General features: G+C 37.2%; 2 protein-coding genes, 1 long non-coding RNA gene and 1 other non-coding gene across 4 annotated transcripts in view; 2 read left to right on the forward strand and 2 right to left on the reverse strand.

The window, feature by feature from the left end:
- LOC106869346 (N-alpha-acetyltransferase 35, NatC auxiliary subunit) overlaps nt 1-2309 on the reverse strand; it is a 44764-nt gene extending 42455 nt beyond the window's left edge. The window contains exon 1 of the mRNA XM_089354213.1: nt 2072-2309. Coding sequence (XP_089210339.1) covers nt 2072-2139 — 68 coding nt within the window. The 5' untranslated portion in view covers nt 2140-2309. The remainder of the gene's footprint in view (nt 1-2071) is intronic.
- Nucleotides 2310-3036: 727 nt separating this feature from the next.
- On the forward strand, nt 3037-6263 carry LOC106869345 (uncharacterized). Its single transcript, XM_014915060.2, has 2 exons — nt 3037-3449; nt 6254-6263. Exons 1-2 carry the CDS (start codon nt 3037-3039, stop codon nt 6261-6263), a joined length of 423 nt encoding a protein of 140 aa, XP_014770546.2.
- Nucleotides 6075-6146, reverse strand: Trnaw-cca (transfer RNA tryptophan (anticodon CCA)). The gene has a single exon. It is a non-coding gene; the product is annotated as a tRNA-Trp (tRNA).
- Nucleotides 6264-6352: 89 nt separating the features above from the next.
- On the forward strand, nt 6353-14240 carry LOC149135298 (uncharacterized). Its single transcript, XR_016242353.1, has 4 exons — nt 6353-6633; nt 8432-8485; nt 12665-12743; nt 14103-14240. It is a non-coding gene; the product is annotated as an uncharacterized LOC149135298 (long non-coding RNA).
- The last annotated feature ends 4469 nt before the right edge of the window (nt 14241-18709 follow it).

Raw genomic sequence — 18709 nt, forward strand, 5'->3', positions numbered from 1 at the left:
AATATCATCTATGCCATAAGATATTTAAACAAATCCAACAGTTCTATAAACCCTAGATGTTTTATCAATTTGGCTGTATCCAATTTGTCTTCGATGCACTGCAGAGGTAATGCTAATGCAACAATCATTCAGCATCATAGAAATTTTATACAGAATGTTAAACCATTTCTCTTTGAGAAAGACTGTAGCTGATACTGGGGGTGAAAACAACAGAGCAAAATGTCAAAAATGCAGAACCAACAGCACCATATTCAGAGCTTCTTCGAAACTATTTCAGAAAGGCATTATCAAATCAAAGTTAGATTTCAATGTCCCTTTTAAAAAGGGTGTCAAATAAAATTCCAGTCAAAATAAAATTACACTTATTTTATCGTTTGATTTCAACACATGGAAAGACTAACGACGTAAACTAGAGTTTGATGGGTAATAAAAATCATATATGGAAAAGAAACGGTAGTAGCCAAAATGTACTAAAATGGGACTGTAGACTTAATTCAGATGCTAAATAAACCCAATAAAAACCATTAAAAAATTCTATTACAACCAAAAACTTTTGTATTCTATTCATTTGAGTCTTATCCTTCAAATATTCTGTTGAATTAGAAAACTAAGCTTTTAACTAATTAACTGTTTCTAACGTAGACATAAAACTAGAAACTTAGGTAAGAGAACAGCCGATTATATCGTCTCCAGTACATGGCTAGTACTTTATTTATCAAGCCCAGAAGGATGAAAGGCAAAGTTGATCTAGGCAGGATTTGAACTCAAAACATAAAAAGCCAGAACTAATGCTACAAAAGCATTTTAATCAACACCGATTTTGCAAATACATTACCCTGAACAGACATCCGTAAGTTGAAATCTGTACAAAAGAAATGCTATATGATTTACTCTCTACCCTTGTAATCAAGAATCATTCGGAAAGAGGACTGCTTCATTCATATGTAGATCTGTTGAACAAACAATCGTTCAAAGAGACTAAGAACCAAGATCCATATTTATTTTTTCATGTTAATTAAAATTATAAATGTATGATTTGAAAACAAACTATGAAATAATTCCAACAGAATGTTACTAAAAGCCGCTTCAAATCTTCATATATAAATGATATTCAGGGTTGCTTTTGATTTTGAAATATAAATTTAAAATAATTATCTATATATATATATATAAATCATAGTTTTAAAACAGAAAGGAAGATTAGTGTTGCCGCAATATTCAGGCAGAACCAAAGTATTTTCAATGAGTGGTGAAGCAATTTCGAATACCTACGATTATAAGAGATTAGAACTTGTTTGATTTTTAGGCGTTATCTATTCTCGCACGTATTTTAGTCTCTACATCTGAACATTTCGTTTTGCTTAAACTATAAACGTTTATATTATTATGGCTGGCGCAGAAATCTAAACAAAATATGGCCGACCAAAGCCTTGTGAGTGGATTTGATAGACGGAAACTGAAAGAAGCCCGTCGTATATATGTATATATATATATATGTGTGTTTGTGTGTCTGTGTTTGTCCCCCTAGCGTTGCTTGACAACCGATGCTGGTGTGTTTATGTTCCCCCGTCACTTAGCGGTTCGGCAAAAGAGACCGATAGAATAAGTACTAGGCTTACAAAGAATAAGTCTCGGGGTCGATTTGCTCGACTAAAGGCGGTGCTCCAGCATGGCCGCAATCAAATGACTGAAACAAGTAAAAGAGTAAAAGAGAGTAACTAAAATTCAGCGTTTCTTCCTTAAAACGGTTAAATTATAACGGACCTTGATCTGCAAATATGATTTTTCAAATCTTTCAATATTGAAATACCATTGTTGAATATTGACTGGTAAGGTTTAAAATAAACTCTAAGAAGCAGAACAAACAACAAGGAAAATAAAATTACAACTGTTTGAACCTCGGATACGCATGTTCGCTATAGAACAGGACTCGAATCACACAAGCTATAGAAGATAGAGTTTTGGTTTCCAGATAACAATTCAAACGCAAAAAAGATCTACTTGTATAGATAAAAATGTATTTCATTGCTCCTGGTCAAGACAGAATAGGAAGCAACTAGGATCCACTTACACGATGCCATCCTCTGCTTGGACTGCCATTTTATCAACAGCGTAGTCTGCGTAATACAATTTTTCCATTGGACAAAATAGTTTCGATTTTTCACGTTTAAATTTTCTAGATAAAGATAGAAAATATCGTTTCTCAATAAAAATTATATTTAAAAATGTTAAATTTCAGTCATTTTCAAAATTTCGGACTTATAAAAATCAGCGTTGAACCGAGAACTTCTAACCGGTGATTGCTAAACAAATGTTCCGAATGACAAGGAAGAGCGGGATAAATTGCGCTAGAAAAGAAACTTTAATAATAATAAAAGTTGAATTATTTGAATTATATCTTATGTGGATGACTGTTTGATTTGAAGTGAGGAGCTTGTTTTGTTTTTGTACGAGTGGGCCTTTTGGTTGTTTAATAAAATTATTTACATTCAAAACTATTATGCGTTACACAAAAGCATAAAAAATCCCAAACAATGTAAAATAAACGGTTAAACTAAAGGGTTTGACCCGAGCAGAAAAAAATAAAGAAAAAATAGTGGAATAGGTGTACAACAACATGTAGTAAACGAATATGAAAAAAATGTGCGCTCGCAAACGGGGGGTGGGGGAGAGGACTTGGAAAATTCATATCGTCAGACCATGACCTTTAAACTCTAATGTTTGACCCGAGCAAAAATAAAAATTTTAATAATGTAATAGGTGTACAACAACATGTCCTTTAAACTTCAGTGTTTGCCCAAGGTGCCATGCAGTGGGACTGTACCCGGAACCTTGTGGATGGGAAGAATATCCATTTTGTTTAGGGAAAAAATCGGATCCTGTGAATTGTCCTGTTCCTCTCTCCCCTCTGTTCGCCAGTGTTTTCAACCTCTCGATTTAGCAGCATCCGAGATGCCTACATGTAATATCAGCAAAAGCTCAGATCAGGGGCAGATACTTAAAAGGTATCATCTAATCGTCTGGGATGAATGCACCATGGCTCACAAGGGAACTTTGGAAGCATTAGATAGAGCCCTGAAAGACATCCGAGACTGTCAGGCTCTAATGGGAGGTGTAACACTTCTGTTGTCATGTGATTTCAGGCAAACTCTTCCTGTCATTCCGAAAGGAACTAGAGCAGATGAGGTTCAAGCATGCCTAGAGTCCTCTGCCCCGTGGCATCATGTTACGATCCTCAGTCTTACTACTATCACGAGAGCTCAGCTACACGGTTACCAAATGTCTGCAAAGTTTGCACAGAACATTTTGACACTTAGTGATGGCAAAGTGCCTCTTGATGCTGCAGGAGAAATGGAAGTGTGGCCATTTTCCTCTGTTGTTAATTCTGTAGATGAACTCAAACAGAAAGTCTTTCCCAGCTTCACAGAAAACTACCAAAATCACAATTGGTTGTGTGAAAGAGCAATATTAGCTCCAAAAAACGTCACTGTTAAAAGAATAAATCAACAGCTAATGCATTCTCTTCCCGGCACTCTTCACACTTACAAGTCTGTTGATACAATTCCAGATAAAAATGAAATGGTGAACTATCCTCCTGAATTTCTCAATTCGTTGGAGCTTCCTGGATTACGTCCCCACATATTAGCACTTAAAGTTAGAACTCCTATCTAATGTTTTAATTTGAAACTTTCAGTTGGCAAAGTTCCCCACAAAAATGTATGTCTGTGTGTGTGTATGTGTGTGTGTGTGTGTGTGTGTGTGTATGTGTGTGTGTGTGTGTGTGTGTGTGTGTGTGTGTGTGTGTGTGTGTGTGTGTGTGTGTGTGTGTGTGTGTGTGTGTGCGTCAATGACCAGAACACTGATTTAATATACATTGCTTTCAACACTCCATAAACCTTAGACAAATTTCTGTTTGCTGCAATTAATATCTTGTGACATTAATTATAAATTTACCTACAAACTGATTCATCATCATCATCATCATCATCATCGTTTAACGTCCGCTTTCCATGCTAGCATGGGTTGGACGACTTGACTGAGGACTGGTGAAACCGGATGGCAACACCAGGCTCCAATCTAAATTTGGCAGAGTTTCTACAGCTGGATGCCCTTCCTAACGCCAACCACTCAGAGAGTGTAGTAGGTGCTTTTACGTGTCACCTGCACGAAGGCCAGTCAGGCGATACTGGCAACGGCCACGCTCGAAATGGTTTCTTTTATGTGCCACCCGCACAAGCCAGTCCAGGGGCACTGGCAACGATCTCGCTCGAAAATCCTACGGAAGCCAGTCAGGCGGTACTGGCAACGGCCACGCTCAAAATGGTGCATCTTATGTGCCACCCGCACAAGAGCCAGTCCAGGGGCACTGGCAACGATTTTACTTGGCTTGCCGGGTCTTCTCACGCACAGCACATTTCCAAAGGTCTTGGTCAGTAGTCATCACCTCGGTGAGGCCCAATGTACGAAGGTCTTCCTGGGCCTACCTCTTCCACGGATTCCCTCAACTGTTAGGGTGTGGCACTTTTTCAGGCAGCTATCCTCATCCATTCTCACCACATGTCCATACCAGCGCAATCGTCTCTCTTGCACACCACAACTGATGCTTCTAATGTTCAGCTTTTCTCTCAAGATACTTACACTCTGACGGGTGTTCACATTGACATTACACATCCAACGGAGCATACTGGCTTCATTCCTTGCGAGCTTACGTATGTCCTTAGCAGTTACAGCCCATGTTTCACTGCCATGTAGCATGGCTGTTCGTACACATGCGTCATACAGTCTGCCTTTTACTCTGAGTGAGAGTCCCTTTGTCGCCAGCAGGGGTAAGAGCTCTCTAAACTTTGCCCAGGCTATTCTTATTCTAGCAGCTACACTTTCAGCGCACCCACCCCCACTACTAACTTGGTCGCCCAGATAGCGGAAGCTATCGACTACCTCTAGTTTTTCACCCTGGAATGAGATTAACATTGCCAATTTACTTTTCAGATATATATCTGGAATTACTTCAAAATATATCTCCATATCTTTTTATCTTTTACTTGCTTCAGTCATTAAACTGTGGCCAATAATTTTAGTCAAACAAATCAGCTCCAGTACTTTGTTTTTTTTTTAAAGATTAATACTTAATCTATTAGTCACTTTTTACCAAACTATTAAGGGTGATGAAGCAAACCATCATTAGTTGTTCCGTAGTTGCCAGGAGAGAGTGAGAGACATACGCACTCACACACACATGCATATACAACAGGCTTCTTTCAGTTTCCATCTACCAAATCCACTTACAAAGATTTGGTCGGCCTGGAGCTATCGTAGTAGAGTAAAAACACTTGCTTAAGATGCCATGCAGTGGGACTGAACCCGGAACCATGTGGTTGGGAAGCATACTTCTTACCACACAGCCATGCCTGCACAAATTTTCAGGATGAGTGTTTTTGGTATTATTGGCTGTAGCATTTTATTTACTGAGAACAGAGACAGATGTTCTTCAAAACTGTTATATTTCATGTAAAATTTTGCTTCAGTTGTTTAAACAAATTCAGGAGAAAATCTTGATATCAAGTTATTATGATAGTTTTCTAATTTATTGTAACAATACTAGTTTCTTTGAACTTTTAGTTCTTCTATCTTTGATAAACGAGTAGCTGAAGATTGCTCTAAGATTCATTTGTTTTACTAAGGCAAGATACGTCTTAATGGGTTCTTGTGTATTTGTAGTACTCCTCTGATACTATAAAAGGGTTCCAGTCCTGCTGTAAAGGAATAGCAAGTTCATTTTCTGGATTGTTAACTTAATCTGTTGTCCTATTGGACACTCACTGGTCTCATGGAGTATTTTTGTGGATTCCTCTAGTCTGGGAATAACTTTTGCCTTTCATCGAGTCCTGGAAAAAAATCATGTGCACCACCCTTCCTTCTCTGAGTGTTCTCTTAAACAGGGGCCCAAACATCACATCTACCAAGTTAGCTTTTTGATGTTAAAGAATGAAAAAAGCAGAAGTAAAATTGAAATGAAACATTTCAATTAACTGCCAACAAAGTATTAATAAAATTTAAGGGAAAAAAAAGTATTATGACCCCGACGTGATTCGAACACGCAGCCTTCTGATCTGGAGTCAGACGCGCTACCGTTGCGCCACAGGGCCTTACGATACTTCGGCTTCGAATATAATTATTTAATTGCAATATAAGGTTGAATTGTGGATAATTGTTCTATATTTCTTTTGAATTTTAAAATTGTTTATACTAATAGCATTCGATAACTTAAATAATCTGTTTCACCTTCTGCTCCAAATATCCATTTCGCCATCATATGATAAAAATTACTTCATTGTTCTGACTTCCTCGTTTACCCTTTGTATGACTTTCGTTATATAACTCTGTAGTTAAGTTGGTAGTTCAAACAAAGAAAGAAAATATTAATACTTATTTTATTAACAATTAAAATAGGTATATTCAGTAAATATCGAATTACTGAGCACATGCTACGTAACTTCGGATAGAAATATCAGAAATATATAGGTTATTTGTAAACAAATACACCAGTTTCTCCCTTTCCTTTTAAAAATGGAGACGGCACTCATGTTCAGTGACGAATATTTGGCTGAAAGGAAGACGGAGGCGTCACGAAAGGTTATTTATACATATCTAATTATTATACATAATGTTATGCTTTGGCGATTTATCTGTTATTAAATTGTTTATTTCAAGTTTGAAACGTCAGATAGCTTCAAAGAATAAAATCGCCATCTCCGAATAGGTTGTACCTATTTACCTCAACCAAATAATTCGGCACTTATTTGTCTTAGTGGGAAGAAAAAACGACTCTAACCCTGTTGGAATAGGCGGGGAAATATGAACAAGTGCTTAATTATAAAATATAAGTAGATTAATTAAGGGTGCTAGTGCACTTTCTCTAACAACTTCTCTTTACGTCAGGTTAAAAGCTATATATATAAACTCTGCATTGGTTCCCGTCAAGTATATTTTCACTTTGACGTGTTTTCTTTGGATGCTATAATAAACAACGTAAGCAAAAAATGAGTTCAAAATTTTGCCAGTACAGATTGGCTACGATTCAACCACTGAAACTTCACAGATTATTACCAGTTCCAACATTGGGAAAATTGTGACTCTGAGCTAAATGAAAGTAAAGTGCTATTGGTGCCCAAGAAGGAATTGTAGGACTGCCCATACCATTAACTATTATCCTGCTAAAAGCCATAAGATTGCCTTAATCCACGATTACGGCTTTAAATAAACTCAGTTTTCTGTCGTACATAACTTCCGATTAAACCTACCCACTTAATTTTTCTTCTCAAATTGTAGACTTCGTTATAAACATTATGATATATTGATAGTGTGCCACCTGATTGTTTATTTTATATTACAATACGAAATTGTGTAGTGTAATTCTGATACAGTGTACACTACAGGTGAATATCATTATCTGCTCTGAGATCGCGATCACCTAACTATCGAAAATAATTCTGAGTGGACAGATATACATAGACCTTTTTTTTTAGAATGTCCGATTCTAGTTCTGGAGATTATGACTGTGACTTGTATTCCTTAAATTACGAGGGTTCAGATTAGTAGAAATTAAATTTTCAGATTCGTTGGCCGATGTAGACACCAGCTTTCCGTTACACCTTGATTCAGTGTGAATGATCCTTGGTCTGTTACTGCTCCTGCCCATGGTTTCCATTGTTCAGAGCAAACCGGGATGTTAACGGCAATTTGAACTATTAACTTGGAACTAGTAGATTTCTTTTTGGCTTTATTTATTCCAAACCTCTGTCAAAGAAATTGTTGAGGAGACTAACAAGTACAGAAACAGACACCTCTGAGAACGACGATTGATAGATAGGATTGATCCCAGCTTATAGCTGGAGGGATGAAAGGTAAAATAAACTTTAGTGGGATTTGGACTCAAGATGATGGACGAGGAAATCAGTTGACCACCAGATAAAATACCTGGCAATATTTAGTTATATCCATTTACATTGTGAGTTCAAATCCCGCATAGTCAATTTAACCTTCCAGGATCAACAGAATAAATATCAGCCAAATACTTGGATAGATTCGATTGACTGTGATTCTGTGCTAATGTTAAAAACCTATGATAAAATAAAGAAATACTTGATACCCAGAATGGTAAATAGAGTAAAAACTTGTTGAATTTCTTTGCCATCTACATTGACTTAAAGTACAGGGTGCTCAAATAAATAAATATGACGGTTTGCATAAAAGGAAAAGAAAATAATATCTCATCCAAAAATAAAATTAAAAAATATCAACTAGATTATGGCTACTCAAAGTAGCCGTCCTCAGCTTCTACCATGGCCTTAAAATGGCTCTGGAATCTGGGGCATGTATTCCTCATTGTATGCCTGTGAATATATGTTGTTTGTTCTCTCTATTTTTTCAGCTTCAAGAATTTATTGTACTGCAGGAAGAACTTAAAACTATTAAAAAAGATGCTGTAAGTATGCTGTGGTCATATATACAATGCTTCATTTACTTTTGTCAGTTCTTAAGTCTCCACAAGAGAAGCGGCGATTGTAAACATTTTTGACTGAATGCGACTGACTAGGGAAGATGAGGGCAGTTAATTTAATTTTCTTAGTCACCTAGTCACCTACCGCTCCGGCAGACACTCTAGCCAAATCGACTACATCCTCGCCAGAAATAGGGAAAGAGGGCAGCTTATAAATGCCAAAACCTACCCTGGCGAAGAATGTACCCCACAACATAGATTAGTAGTTAGTGACTTTGGGATCAAGGCAAAATGGGAGCCCGGAATTAGACCGGCTTGGAGGAGAAGGGTGTGGAAGCTTAAAGACCCTGCAAATGGACAGAGACTTAGAGACAAGTTACTTGAAGCATTTAACGAAATAGAAGGGGATATAGCATCATACAACGTGGAAGACAATTGAAGATTTCTGCGGGACAACCTGTTGAAAGCCACCGATCAGATCTGTGGCTGGTGTAAGGTCCCCTCTCGACCCAGAGTAACGTGGTGGTGGAACAAGGAGGTAGACAGGGCTATTAGACAAAAGAAACAGGCTTGGAAGGACTGGAAGAACGGTGGTAGCAGGGAATTGTACCAATGTGCCAGAAGGGAGGCTAGGCGACAGGTTTATTTAGCCAGAGGGGAAGCAGATAAGAAAAGATTTACCAATGTTCTGCGCTGTGAGGACCAAAGACTCGAGGTATTTCGTGTTGCAAGACAGTGTAGGAGAGAGAATAGTGATGTCGTAGGAGAGAAATGTGTTCTCATGGATGATGGTACGCTTGCACTAAATGAGGATGCAAAGAAAGAGGTCTGGAGATGCCACTTTGATAGATTGCTTAATAAAGAGAATGAATGGGAGGAAGAGAGCCTGCCGTATGTCGACCCAGTAGAGGGACCAGCTATCCGAGTTGATAGTACCAGGGTAGATAAAGCAATTAAGAGTATGAAGACTGGGAAAGCCCCTGGCCCATCAGGAATCACTGCAGAGATGCTCAAAATATCTGGCAGTGTTGGCTATAGCCTACTCACCCGTATTACAAACCAGGTGATACACGAAGGAGTCATACCCAATGACTGGTGTAGCAGCATCATAGTCAACTGCTACAAAGGTAAAGGTGACGTTTTAGATACAAATAATTACAGAGGCATCAAGCTTTTAGATCAGGTTATGAAAGTTACAGAGAGGGTCATAGCCCAACTAATTAGGGAGCGAATCAATTTAGATGAGATGCAGTTTGGGTTCGTGCCAGGTAAAAACACTACTGATGCCTTATTTCTAGTAAGACAGCTGCAGGAGAAATACCTAGCCAAGGATAAACCTCTGTACCTGGCTTTCGTTGACATGGAGAAAGCCTTTGACAGGGTCCCCCGATCCCTTATCTGGTGGTCAATGAGGAAACTTGGGATAGAAGAATGGTTAGTGAGAGCTGTGCGAGCCATGTACAGAGATGCTGCCAGTAAGGTGAGGGTTGGAAATGAGTACAGCAATGAATTCCGGGTAGAGGTAGGGGTCCACCAAGGTTCCGTCCTCAGCCCCCTCTTATTTATCATAGTCCTCCAGGCAATCACAGAGGAGTTCAAGACAGGTTGCCCCTGGGAGCTCCTCTATGCTGATGCCCTTGCCCTAATTGCGGAGTCACTATCAGAACTAGAGGAGAAGTTTCAGGTGTGGAAGCAAGGTCTAGAATTGAAGGGCCTTAGAGTCAACCTAGCTAAAACCAAAATCCTAATAAGTAGGAAGGTAGATAAAACACAAACCCCTTCAGGTAGATGGCCCTGCTCAGTATGTAGAAAAGGAGTAGGTAGTAACTCTATAAGATGTACCCGGTGCAAGCTATGGACACATAAGAGGTGCAGCAACATCAAAGGCAGGTTAACTAGGAAGTTAGTTTTTGTTTATGGCAGATGTTCAGGTGCAATAAAAACTGTAAACAAACAGGAAACAACTTCTATCTCATTCCAGGGTGAAAAACTAGAGGTAGTCGATAGCTTCCGCTATCTGGGCGACCAAGTTAGTAGTGGGGGTGGGTGCGCTGAAAGTGTAGCTGCTAGAATAAGAATAGCCTGGGCAAAGTTTAGAGAGCTCTTACCCCTGCTGGCGACAAAGGGACTCTCACTCAGAGTAAAAGGCAGACTGTATGACGCATGTGTACGAACAGCCATGCTACATGGCAGTGAAACATGGGCTGTAACTGCTGAGGACATACGTAAGCTCGCAAGGAATGAAGCCAGTATCCTCCGTTGGATGTGTAATGTCAATGTGAATACCCGTCAGAGTGTAAGTATCTTGAGAGAAAAGCTGAACATTAGAAGCATCAGTTGTGGTGTGCAAGAGAGACGATTGCGCTGGTATGGACATGTGGTGAGAATGGATGAGGATAGCTGCCTGAAAAAGTGCCACACCCTAACAGTTGAGGGAACCCGTGGAAGAGGTAGGCCCAGGAAGACCTGGGCTGAGGTGGTGAGGCAAGACCTTTGTACATTGGGCATCACCGAGGCGATGACTACTGACCAAGACCTTTGGAAATGTGCTGTGCGTGAGAAGACCCGGCAAGCCAAGTAAGATCGTTGCCAGTGCCCCTGGACTGGCTCTTGTGCGGGTGGCACATAAGATGCACCATTTTGAGCGTGGCCGTTGCCAGTACCGCCTGACTGGCTTCCGTAGGATTTTCAAGCGAGATCGTTGCCAGTGCCCCTGGACTGGCTTGTGCGGGTGGCACATAAAAGACACCATTTCAAGCGTGGCCGTTGCCAGTATCGCCTGACTGGCCTTCGTGCAGGTGACACGTAAAAGCACCTACTACACTCTCTGAGTGGTTGGCGTTAGGAAGGGCATCCAGCTGTAGAAACTCTGCCAAATTTAGATTGGAGCCTGGTGTTGCCATCCAGTTTCACCAGTCCTCAGTCAAATCGTCCAACCCATGCTAGCATGGAAAGCGGACGTTAAACGATGATGATGATGATGATGATGATCTATGGAAATGCTGCATGTTTCAATGAAATGTACAGCTCTGTAGATAAGATTACTCAGTCTTTAGCATGGCATTTAGTTGCAGGACTGGTATTGACAAAAGTGGAAATGACATAATCATTGAGTTTATCACAAAACCTCTGTGGCAGTTTTAAAGGTAGAGAGAGGACATATGACATGTGTCAGCAAATTAAATATTGTTTAATCAACCTCATCTTATGTCTGCTTTCCATGTTATTATGGGTTGGAGAAATCATCACAATTCAGTCAGTTCGTTTGCCCTTCTGGATGTGGCTAAGAGACCACACTCTGGAGAGCAGTCTCTTCTCATTTTGGAACGGTTTTCACAGCTGGATGCTCTTCCTAACACCAGATTCTTTATACTGTGTATTGGATGCATTTTTTGTGTGGTACCAGCGCTGCTTTTCCTACAAGTTATTGTTTGTATTCCCATTTTAGAATAAGTAAATAGCTACACTACATTATTGTTTGTTGCAAGAAGTGACTAAAAGAACTGGCAACAAGAAAAGCAGCCAGCCATAAAACATTACCATTGATAACCTATTCCATGCATGCAAGCATGGAAAAGCAGACTCAAAATGACAATGATGATGGCGGTAATGGTTATGGTGATAATTTTTTTTTTTACAAGTAATCCACATAGTCTAAAAGTGGAATGTGTTTTCTGTTTGGCACATTCATCTAAATAGCTTTATACTTTGCTCATGAGCAGAGAACATCACAGTTATTGTACTTCGTTAAAATGTATTTATTAGAATCAGCAAATACAGAATAGAATTGTTGTTTTTTTTTAAGCCTTGGTTTATTAACTTATTAATAATGTATCTTAACCAAAAAGCTAATGCAATTTTTGTAACAAATTTATAAATTATTGCCAAATTCCATCACGTAATCTTCACAAGTTCTTTTAAATAAGCACAATGTCAATTTTTATAGACATTTGAATTGATCTGAGCACATTACAGATATTTATTTAACACATATTAGAGTTGATAAATGCAAATTTAAACTCTAGCATGATTTGAGTTCAAAACCAAGAGAAACAAACTTAAATATAGTGTTTAGTCCAGTCATCTTCACTTCTTTATATTACAAAACATTATTGAATATTTGTGTGCAGTAAGCTTCAAATATTTTAATTGCTTATCTTTCAGAATTTTTATAATCAACAACCAAACAGTAACATATTCTTTAAGGTAGACAATAAAGACAAAGTGTCACTTCAGTGTCAAGGTATTCTGTTTTTTTTTCTCTCTCTTCATTTGTAATATCTTATTCATCAATGTTTAAAATAATTTTATCTCATAAGTTAAATGGTAATCTTAGATTACCTTTTGCTAACATCTTTCAATTTGATATCTTTTTATGCTGTTCACATGAATCCATTTTTATTGAGTCATTCTGCTGAAGAGTTTCTTATGCTGCAGAATAAACTTGTCTTTTGATAATAAGCTAATCTCTATGGCTTCATGTATTTTAGTAGAACTTAGAAAGTTAGGTTTTATAGAGGAAATAATGAAAGAATGAAATTTTGCTCCACAACCACATGGTTTCATGTTTAGCTCTATTAGACAGCACATACCTTGAGCAAATGTCTTCTACTATAGCTCCAGGCTGACCAATGCCTTGCAAATCATATTGGTTGGCAGAAACTGTATGGAAGCCTGTTGTGTGTATGTGTGTACATAAATGATGATATTCTACAATTTTGTTTGTCACTATTTCAGCAAAAGAGCTATATAATGTTTACATTCTTTGTTGACATTCTGACCAGTTAGTTGTTCTACAATTTTGAAGATCAATCACTTACTTGAAAAATTATAATGGTTGGCAACAGCAAATGCATCTAGCCATAAAAATACTGACTCAAGTCTCTTTTCAAACAAATGATAGAAAAACCGATGTTAAATGAATGAACAAAGAATATATTGATGTTGCCACTTCTCCAAAGTTTTTCTCTCTGGATTCAGATTATTAAAGCTTTCGGTTTTTTTGTTATGAGTTTTCAGTAAGACAGCAAGTTGGCAGAATTATTAGCATGCCAGACAAAATGCTTAGCAGCAATTTGTCTGCCTTTACATTCTGAGCTCAAATTCTGCTGAGGTCAGCTTTGCTTTTCATCTTTTCAGAGTCAATAAAATAAATACCAGTTAAGTACTGGGGTCAATGTAATCTAACTTCCTCCTCCCCTCAAAATCTGTTGACCCTGTGCCAAAATTTGAAACCATTATGAGTTGACAGTGTGAGAAATTTCTTCATTATCACTATTGCACTATTTTAAATTTGTTTATTCAATACTGACGTAGTTTTTGTCTTTAGCTAAGAGATAATTTACTACTCATATTATCTCCTGACTATAGAGAAATAGAGATGCATAAATGAGGAGATTTGTAAGAAAGGATAGCCTGACCCAGAAGACTTTAAAACATTAACAACATAAGAAAAATGTCTAAAAAGGGTTATATTTGTTATATCTTTAATTACAAAGAGTAAATGGGTGAGAGATTTTTAGCTGCAGTTTATTCTGCAAATAAACTGAATACATAAGGTTTCAAATAATCCTTAAATTTGTGATACAAATTTATTTTTCAGATTCCATAGCAAAACTGAAAGAAGAGATGAAAAATTTGGAACAAATGACACCCAAAACAAGCTGAAAATATTTCTCTAAGAAATTTGTTTGTTTCTGTAAAATGTAAATAAAATAAAAAAAAATATATTTTTATTAAATATTGTCTTATTTCAATTGAGACCAAAAAAATAAGTATTTTCATCATTTACAAGATAATTAAAATTAATTACTTTAAGTCTCTAACTGTGATATCTAATTTTGTGATTATTCCAGTAATGATTTTAAATATCAACCAAAAAATAAAAGGGGATTTTCGCGCAAGTCACATTACCTCAGTAAACTTGATGTATTTCAACAAAAAATAATTTCAAACATGACATTCCCAAACAAAAGATAGATTGATGTAGAAAACTGCTTTCTGCTGTTAAGGGTAATGAAATTTTGAGGTGATATATATATATATATATATATATATATATATATCTCTGATGTCTGCAGTAAAAAGGTTGAGTCAAAGTGGAATTTTTTATTTATATATATTACTCTTTTACTTGTTTCAGTCTTTTGACTGTGGCCATGCTGGAGCACCGCCTTTTAGTCGAGCAAATCGACCCCAGGACTTATTCTTTAGAAGCCTAGTACTTATTCTATCGAACTCTTTTGCTGAAACGCTAAGTTACGGGGACATAAACACACTAGCATCGGTTATCAAGCGATGTTGGGGGACAAACACACACATACAAACATACACACACACATACATATATATATATATATATACAACGGGTTTCTTTCAGTTTCCGTCTACCAAATCCACTCACAAGGCTTTGGTCGGCCCGAGGCCAAGATGCCGCGCAGTGGGACTGAACCCGGGACCATGTGGTTGGTAAGCTAGCTACTTACCACACAGCCACTCCTACGCATATATATGTGGTTTAAGGGAGATTATATATATATATATATATATATATATATATATATATATATATATATATATATATATATATATATATATATATATATATATATATATATATATATATATATATATATATATATATATATAATCTCCCTTAAACCACACTCTTCTGCCTTAAATAAAGAATATTCTATGATTATAAACATAATTATAATTAGGGGTCAGCTAATTGCTTCACCACATACCGAATTTAGAAATAGGAGTTAAAAATTCCTTTTCTGATTTTTCAAGGATAGATAACTCCTACTGCTTGTTAGAATTAAGGAACTTCGTTTAAATAAGAATATCCACGACAGTCACACACTTTCTTACGTAGGCAAAGATACAAAAGACAGGATTTCGCTCTTGGTTCACATCGTTCATTTGTTAAATATTTGTTATTCCAAGTTAGCATGGGTTAGATGGAGACATATGAGTATTTGAGGCAGCATTTTGCAGTCAGATGCCTTTACTGTTGCTAACTCTTATCCAGGTTTTTTAAATTTTTTTATTCAACTGATCAATGTGGAATATCATTTATGCATGCACTCACATAAAGATATATATATATATATATTGTCATTAATACTTCAGTGTCCACTTTTCCATGCTCTCATAGGTCAGGTGGAATTTGTTGAGGCAGATTTTCTGTGGCTAGATGCTTTTACTATCACCAACCCTTACCTGTTTCCAAGTAGGGTAGTATTTCACCATAGCTGTATCTATTTTCACAGAAGACTGTTAGTGAAGGACACTGCTTCCAAGACAGTGATGCTTGTTTGCATCTATGTGGAGAAAAGAAGAGACCAACACATACACAAAACATATATATATGTGTATACAATGGGCTTCTTTCAGTATTTATCAATGAAATCCACTAACAAGGCTTTGGTCAGCCCAGAGATCTAGTCGAAAAACACTTGGCAAAGTTTCGTGCAGTGGGACTGAACCCAAAACCATGTGATTGGGAAGCAAGCTTCTTAACTCCAAAACTGATGCACCTAATTTTAAGTTGATCAAGAAAAATATCACATTTTATATATTGAACATAAATCATCTGGATATATAGATTTTGGAATATCTGTGATAATTGTTTAGATCTGTAAAGGACATTTTTTGTATCAGAGAACCAGAGGTGTCCTCAAGCAACTTGGTATCAAAAGGGTTAATGTGCTACTTAACATATTTTGAAATAAGAACGAGGCCATCAGAGCATAGAAACCTCCAAGAAACTCTAAATCATAACTGTCCTCATGTCTTTGACTATTCTCTGCTTTCTCAGCACCCACCACATTACAGAGTATGTGTGGGATCTTGTCATATGCCTCTCCAAGTTATAACATTTATGAATAGGAAAAATGCTCAGCTTATGTTACTGTCAAATGATATGATGATAGAATGCTTTATTTACCTCAACAGCAGTTGTTATTAGTCAAATATAAAGAGATACATATTGGTTGAGAGTACACACATGCATTTTATTCAAGAGTAGGGAAATCATTGTAATAGCAAGAGAAGAGACATAGAAAAAAAAAAGTAGAACGTTTGTGAGTCAGTAGCTGGATTTTTGCCAATCAGTTAAATGGTCTTCTAGTAGATGCTAGCATATGTAGCAGCACACCATCCCATAAATATGAGCAGTACAGTAGTGGAGGGCCTTAAGTTGTGTAAACAGCATGCAGCTGAGCTGAAGTACTTCCTGACTCTTAAGAGGAATTCCAGTTTTTTTATAATGTTTTGGTAATGCTATAGATGTGAGGATATCAAGAAAGATTGTGAAGCTTTGCATTGACAACTGTTGCTATATGATGTTATGTTAGTACACATGTTAGCCCTGGTTGAGCAGACTTATAATCAAAAGTATTTCAGCTATAATCACATTAGCCCTTTTTATAACAGTAGGGTGTGATCTGAATGAGATATGGTTGCTATTTCTAGTAGATTGAACATCCACACAAGTTCCTTTGGTTCAATATTGTTTTTACATTTGAGTTTCTGTGTAGAGTGGTAGTTAGTGTTTCAGTTTAGTCTATATGTATGGTCATAAACTTTGACAAAAGGACAATTTTTTTTTTTTGGTGGTAGTGGTGGTGGGGAGTTGATTACATTGACACCAGGGCTTAAAGTGGTGCTAATTATATCAACTTTGAAAGGATGAGACAAAGTTAATCTCATTGGTATTTGAACTTAGAATGTAAACAGTCAGAAGAAATGCTACTAAGCATTTTGTCCAACACACTAATGATTTTGCCAGCTCACTACCTTTTAGCTTACTAATATGATGCTTGAAAGGAACAAAGACAAGTAAAGAATCTCTTTACTCAATTAACAACAGACAGCTAATCTCCATTTGAAAAGCATATGTATAACAACATGGGAATGTTGTAGTCTGAAAGGTCAGAGTTGAGTATATTCCAAGAATGGTTGCCAAGAAGAGAATCAAATCTAGGGTATAAAATGCTTTGAAAAATGTAGACAGATCACTGGATGATGCTTGCTTGAAACTGATACTAGGTGACACAAGAGTCAGAGTGAGGAAGATTTAGGATTGGATGAAGAGATTCTGTAGTGCTGAATTGTCTTAACCGTTACCTATATGGTAAGACATATTAAAATATTGACCCAAGCTAAAAAATAGAGTAATTTTTTAAAAATTAATAAATCACGTTTTTGTTTTCCGTCCACAAAAGCTAAAAACATTTTATAAAAATTATGAGATTTGGATAAATTTGTATGTTGTGAAGATACGCAAGAATTGATGTTTCAAATAAAACCTTTCTTCAAAGAAATAAATTTTTTTCATGTTTAGGATAGTATTCTATAAATGTATTTGATTTGCAGTGTTATCTTAAACATACAAATTTTTCTTACTTTGTTAATTTATTAAATGATTTTGGCTGATGCAGAACACCAGTTTCTGTAATTATTAAACTTTATGTAATATTCAATTTTATTGTATTCTTTCAATACCATGGGTAAACTGGATTGGAATCTCTAAATAAATTATTTACTTGCCTTTATGTTAAAAGCATAGTAAATATTTCAAAAGTTGCCAAAAGCAGCCCGAAAAACTTCTGCATGCCATTTAAATAAATACACATTAAAAGGAAGGTGGCAATAAATAACCAACCAACCTCTCTTACTCAGTTGCAGACCATCCCACATGTCATGGGGTATCAGACAACAAAAGCTCTCCAATCAGCAATCACAAGCCCTGTCAGGAGTCAACTTCAAGCCAATCTTCCTCATACACACTCCATCGCTTACGACGTCGAGGGTTCCAGTTGATCCGATCAACGGAACAGCCTGCTCGTGAAATTAACGTGCAAGTGGCTGAGCACTCCACAGACACGTATATCCTTAATGTAGTTCTCGGGGGATATTCAGCATGACACAGTTTGACAAGGCTGGCCCTTTGAATTACAGGTACAACAGAAACAGGAAGTAAGAGTGAGTGAAAGCTGTGGTGAACGAGTACACCAGGGTTCGCCACCATCCCCTGCCGGAGCCTCGTGGAGCTTTAGGTGTTTTTGCTCAATAAACACTCACAACACCCGGTCTGGGAATCAAAACCGCGATCCTATGACCACGAGTCCGCTGCCTTAACCACTGGGCCATTGCGCCTCCACTCCTCATACACACACAAATTAAAATACAGAAAAACCAGCG

The sequence above is a fragment of the Octopus bimaculoides genome, chromosome 6 (assembly GCF_046866305.1).
Source record: "Octopus bimaculoides isolate indiv1 chromosome 6, ASM4686630v1, whole genome shotgun sequence".
NCBI classification, from domain to species: Eukaryota; Metazoa; Mollusca; class Cephalopoda; order Octopoda; family Octopodidae; genus Octopus; species Octopus bimaculoides.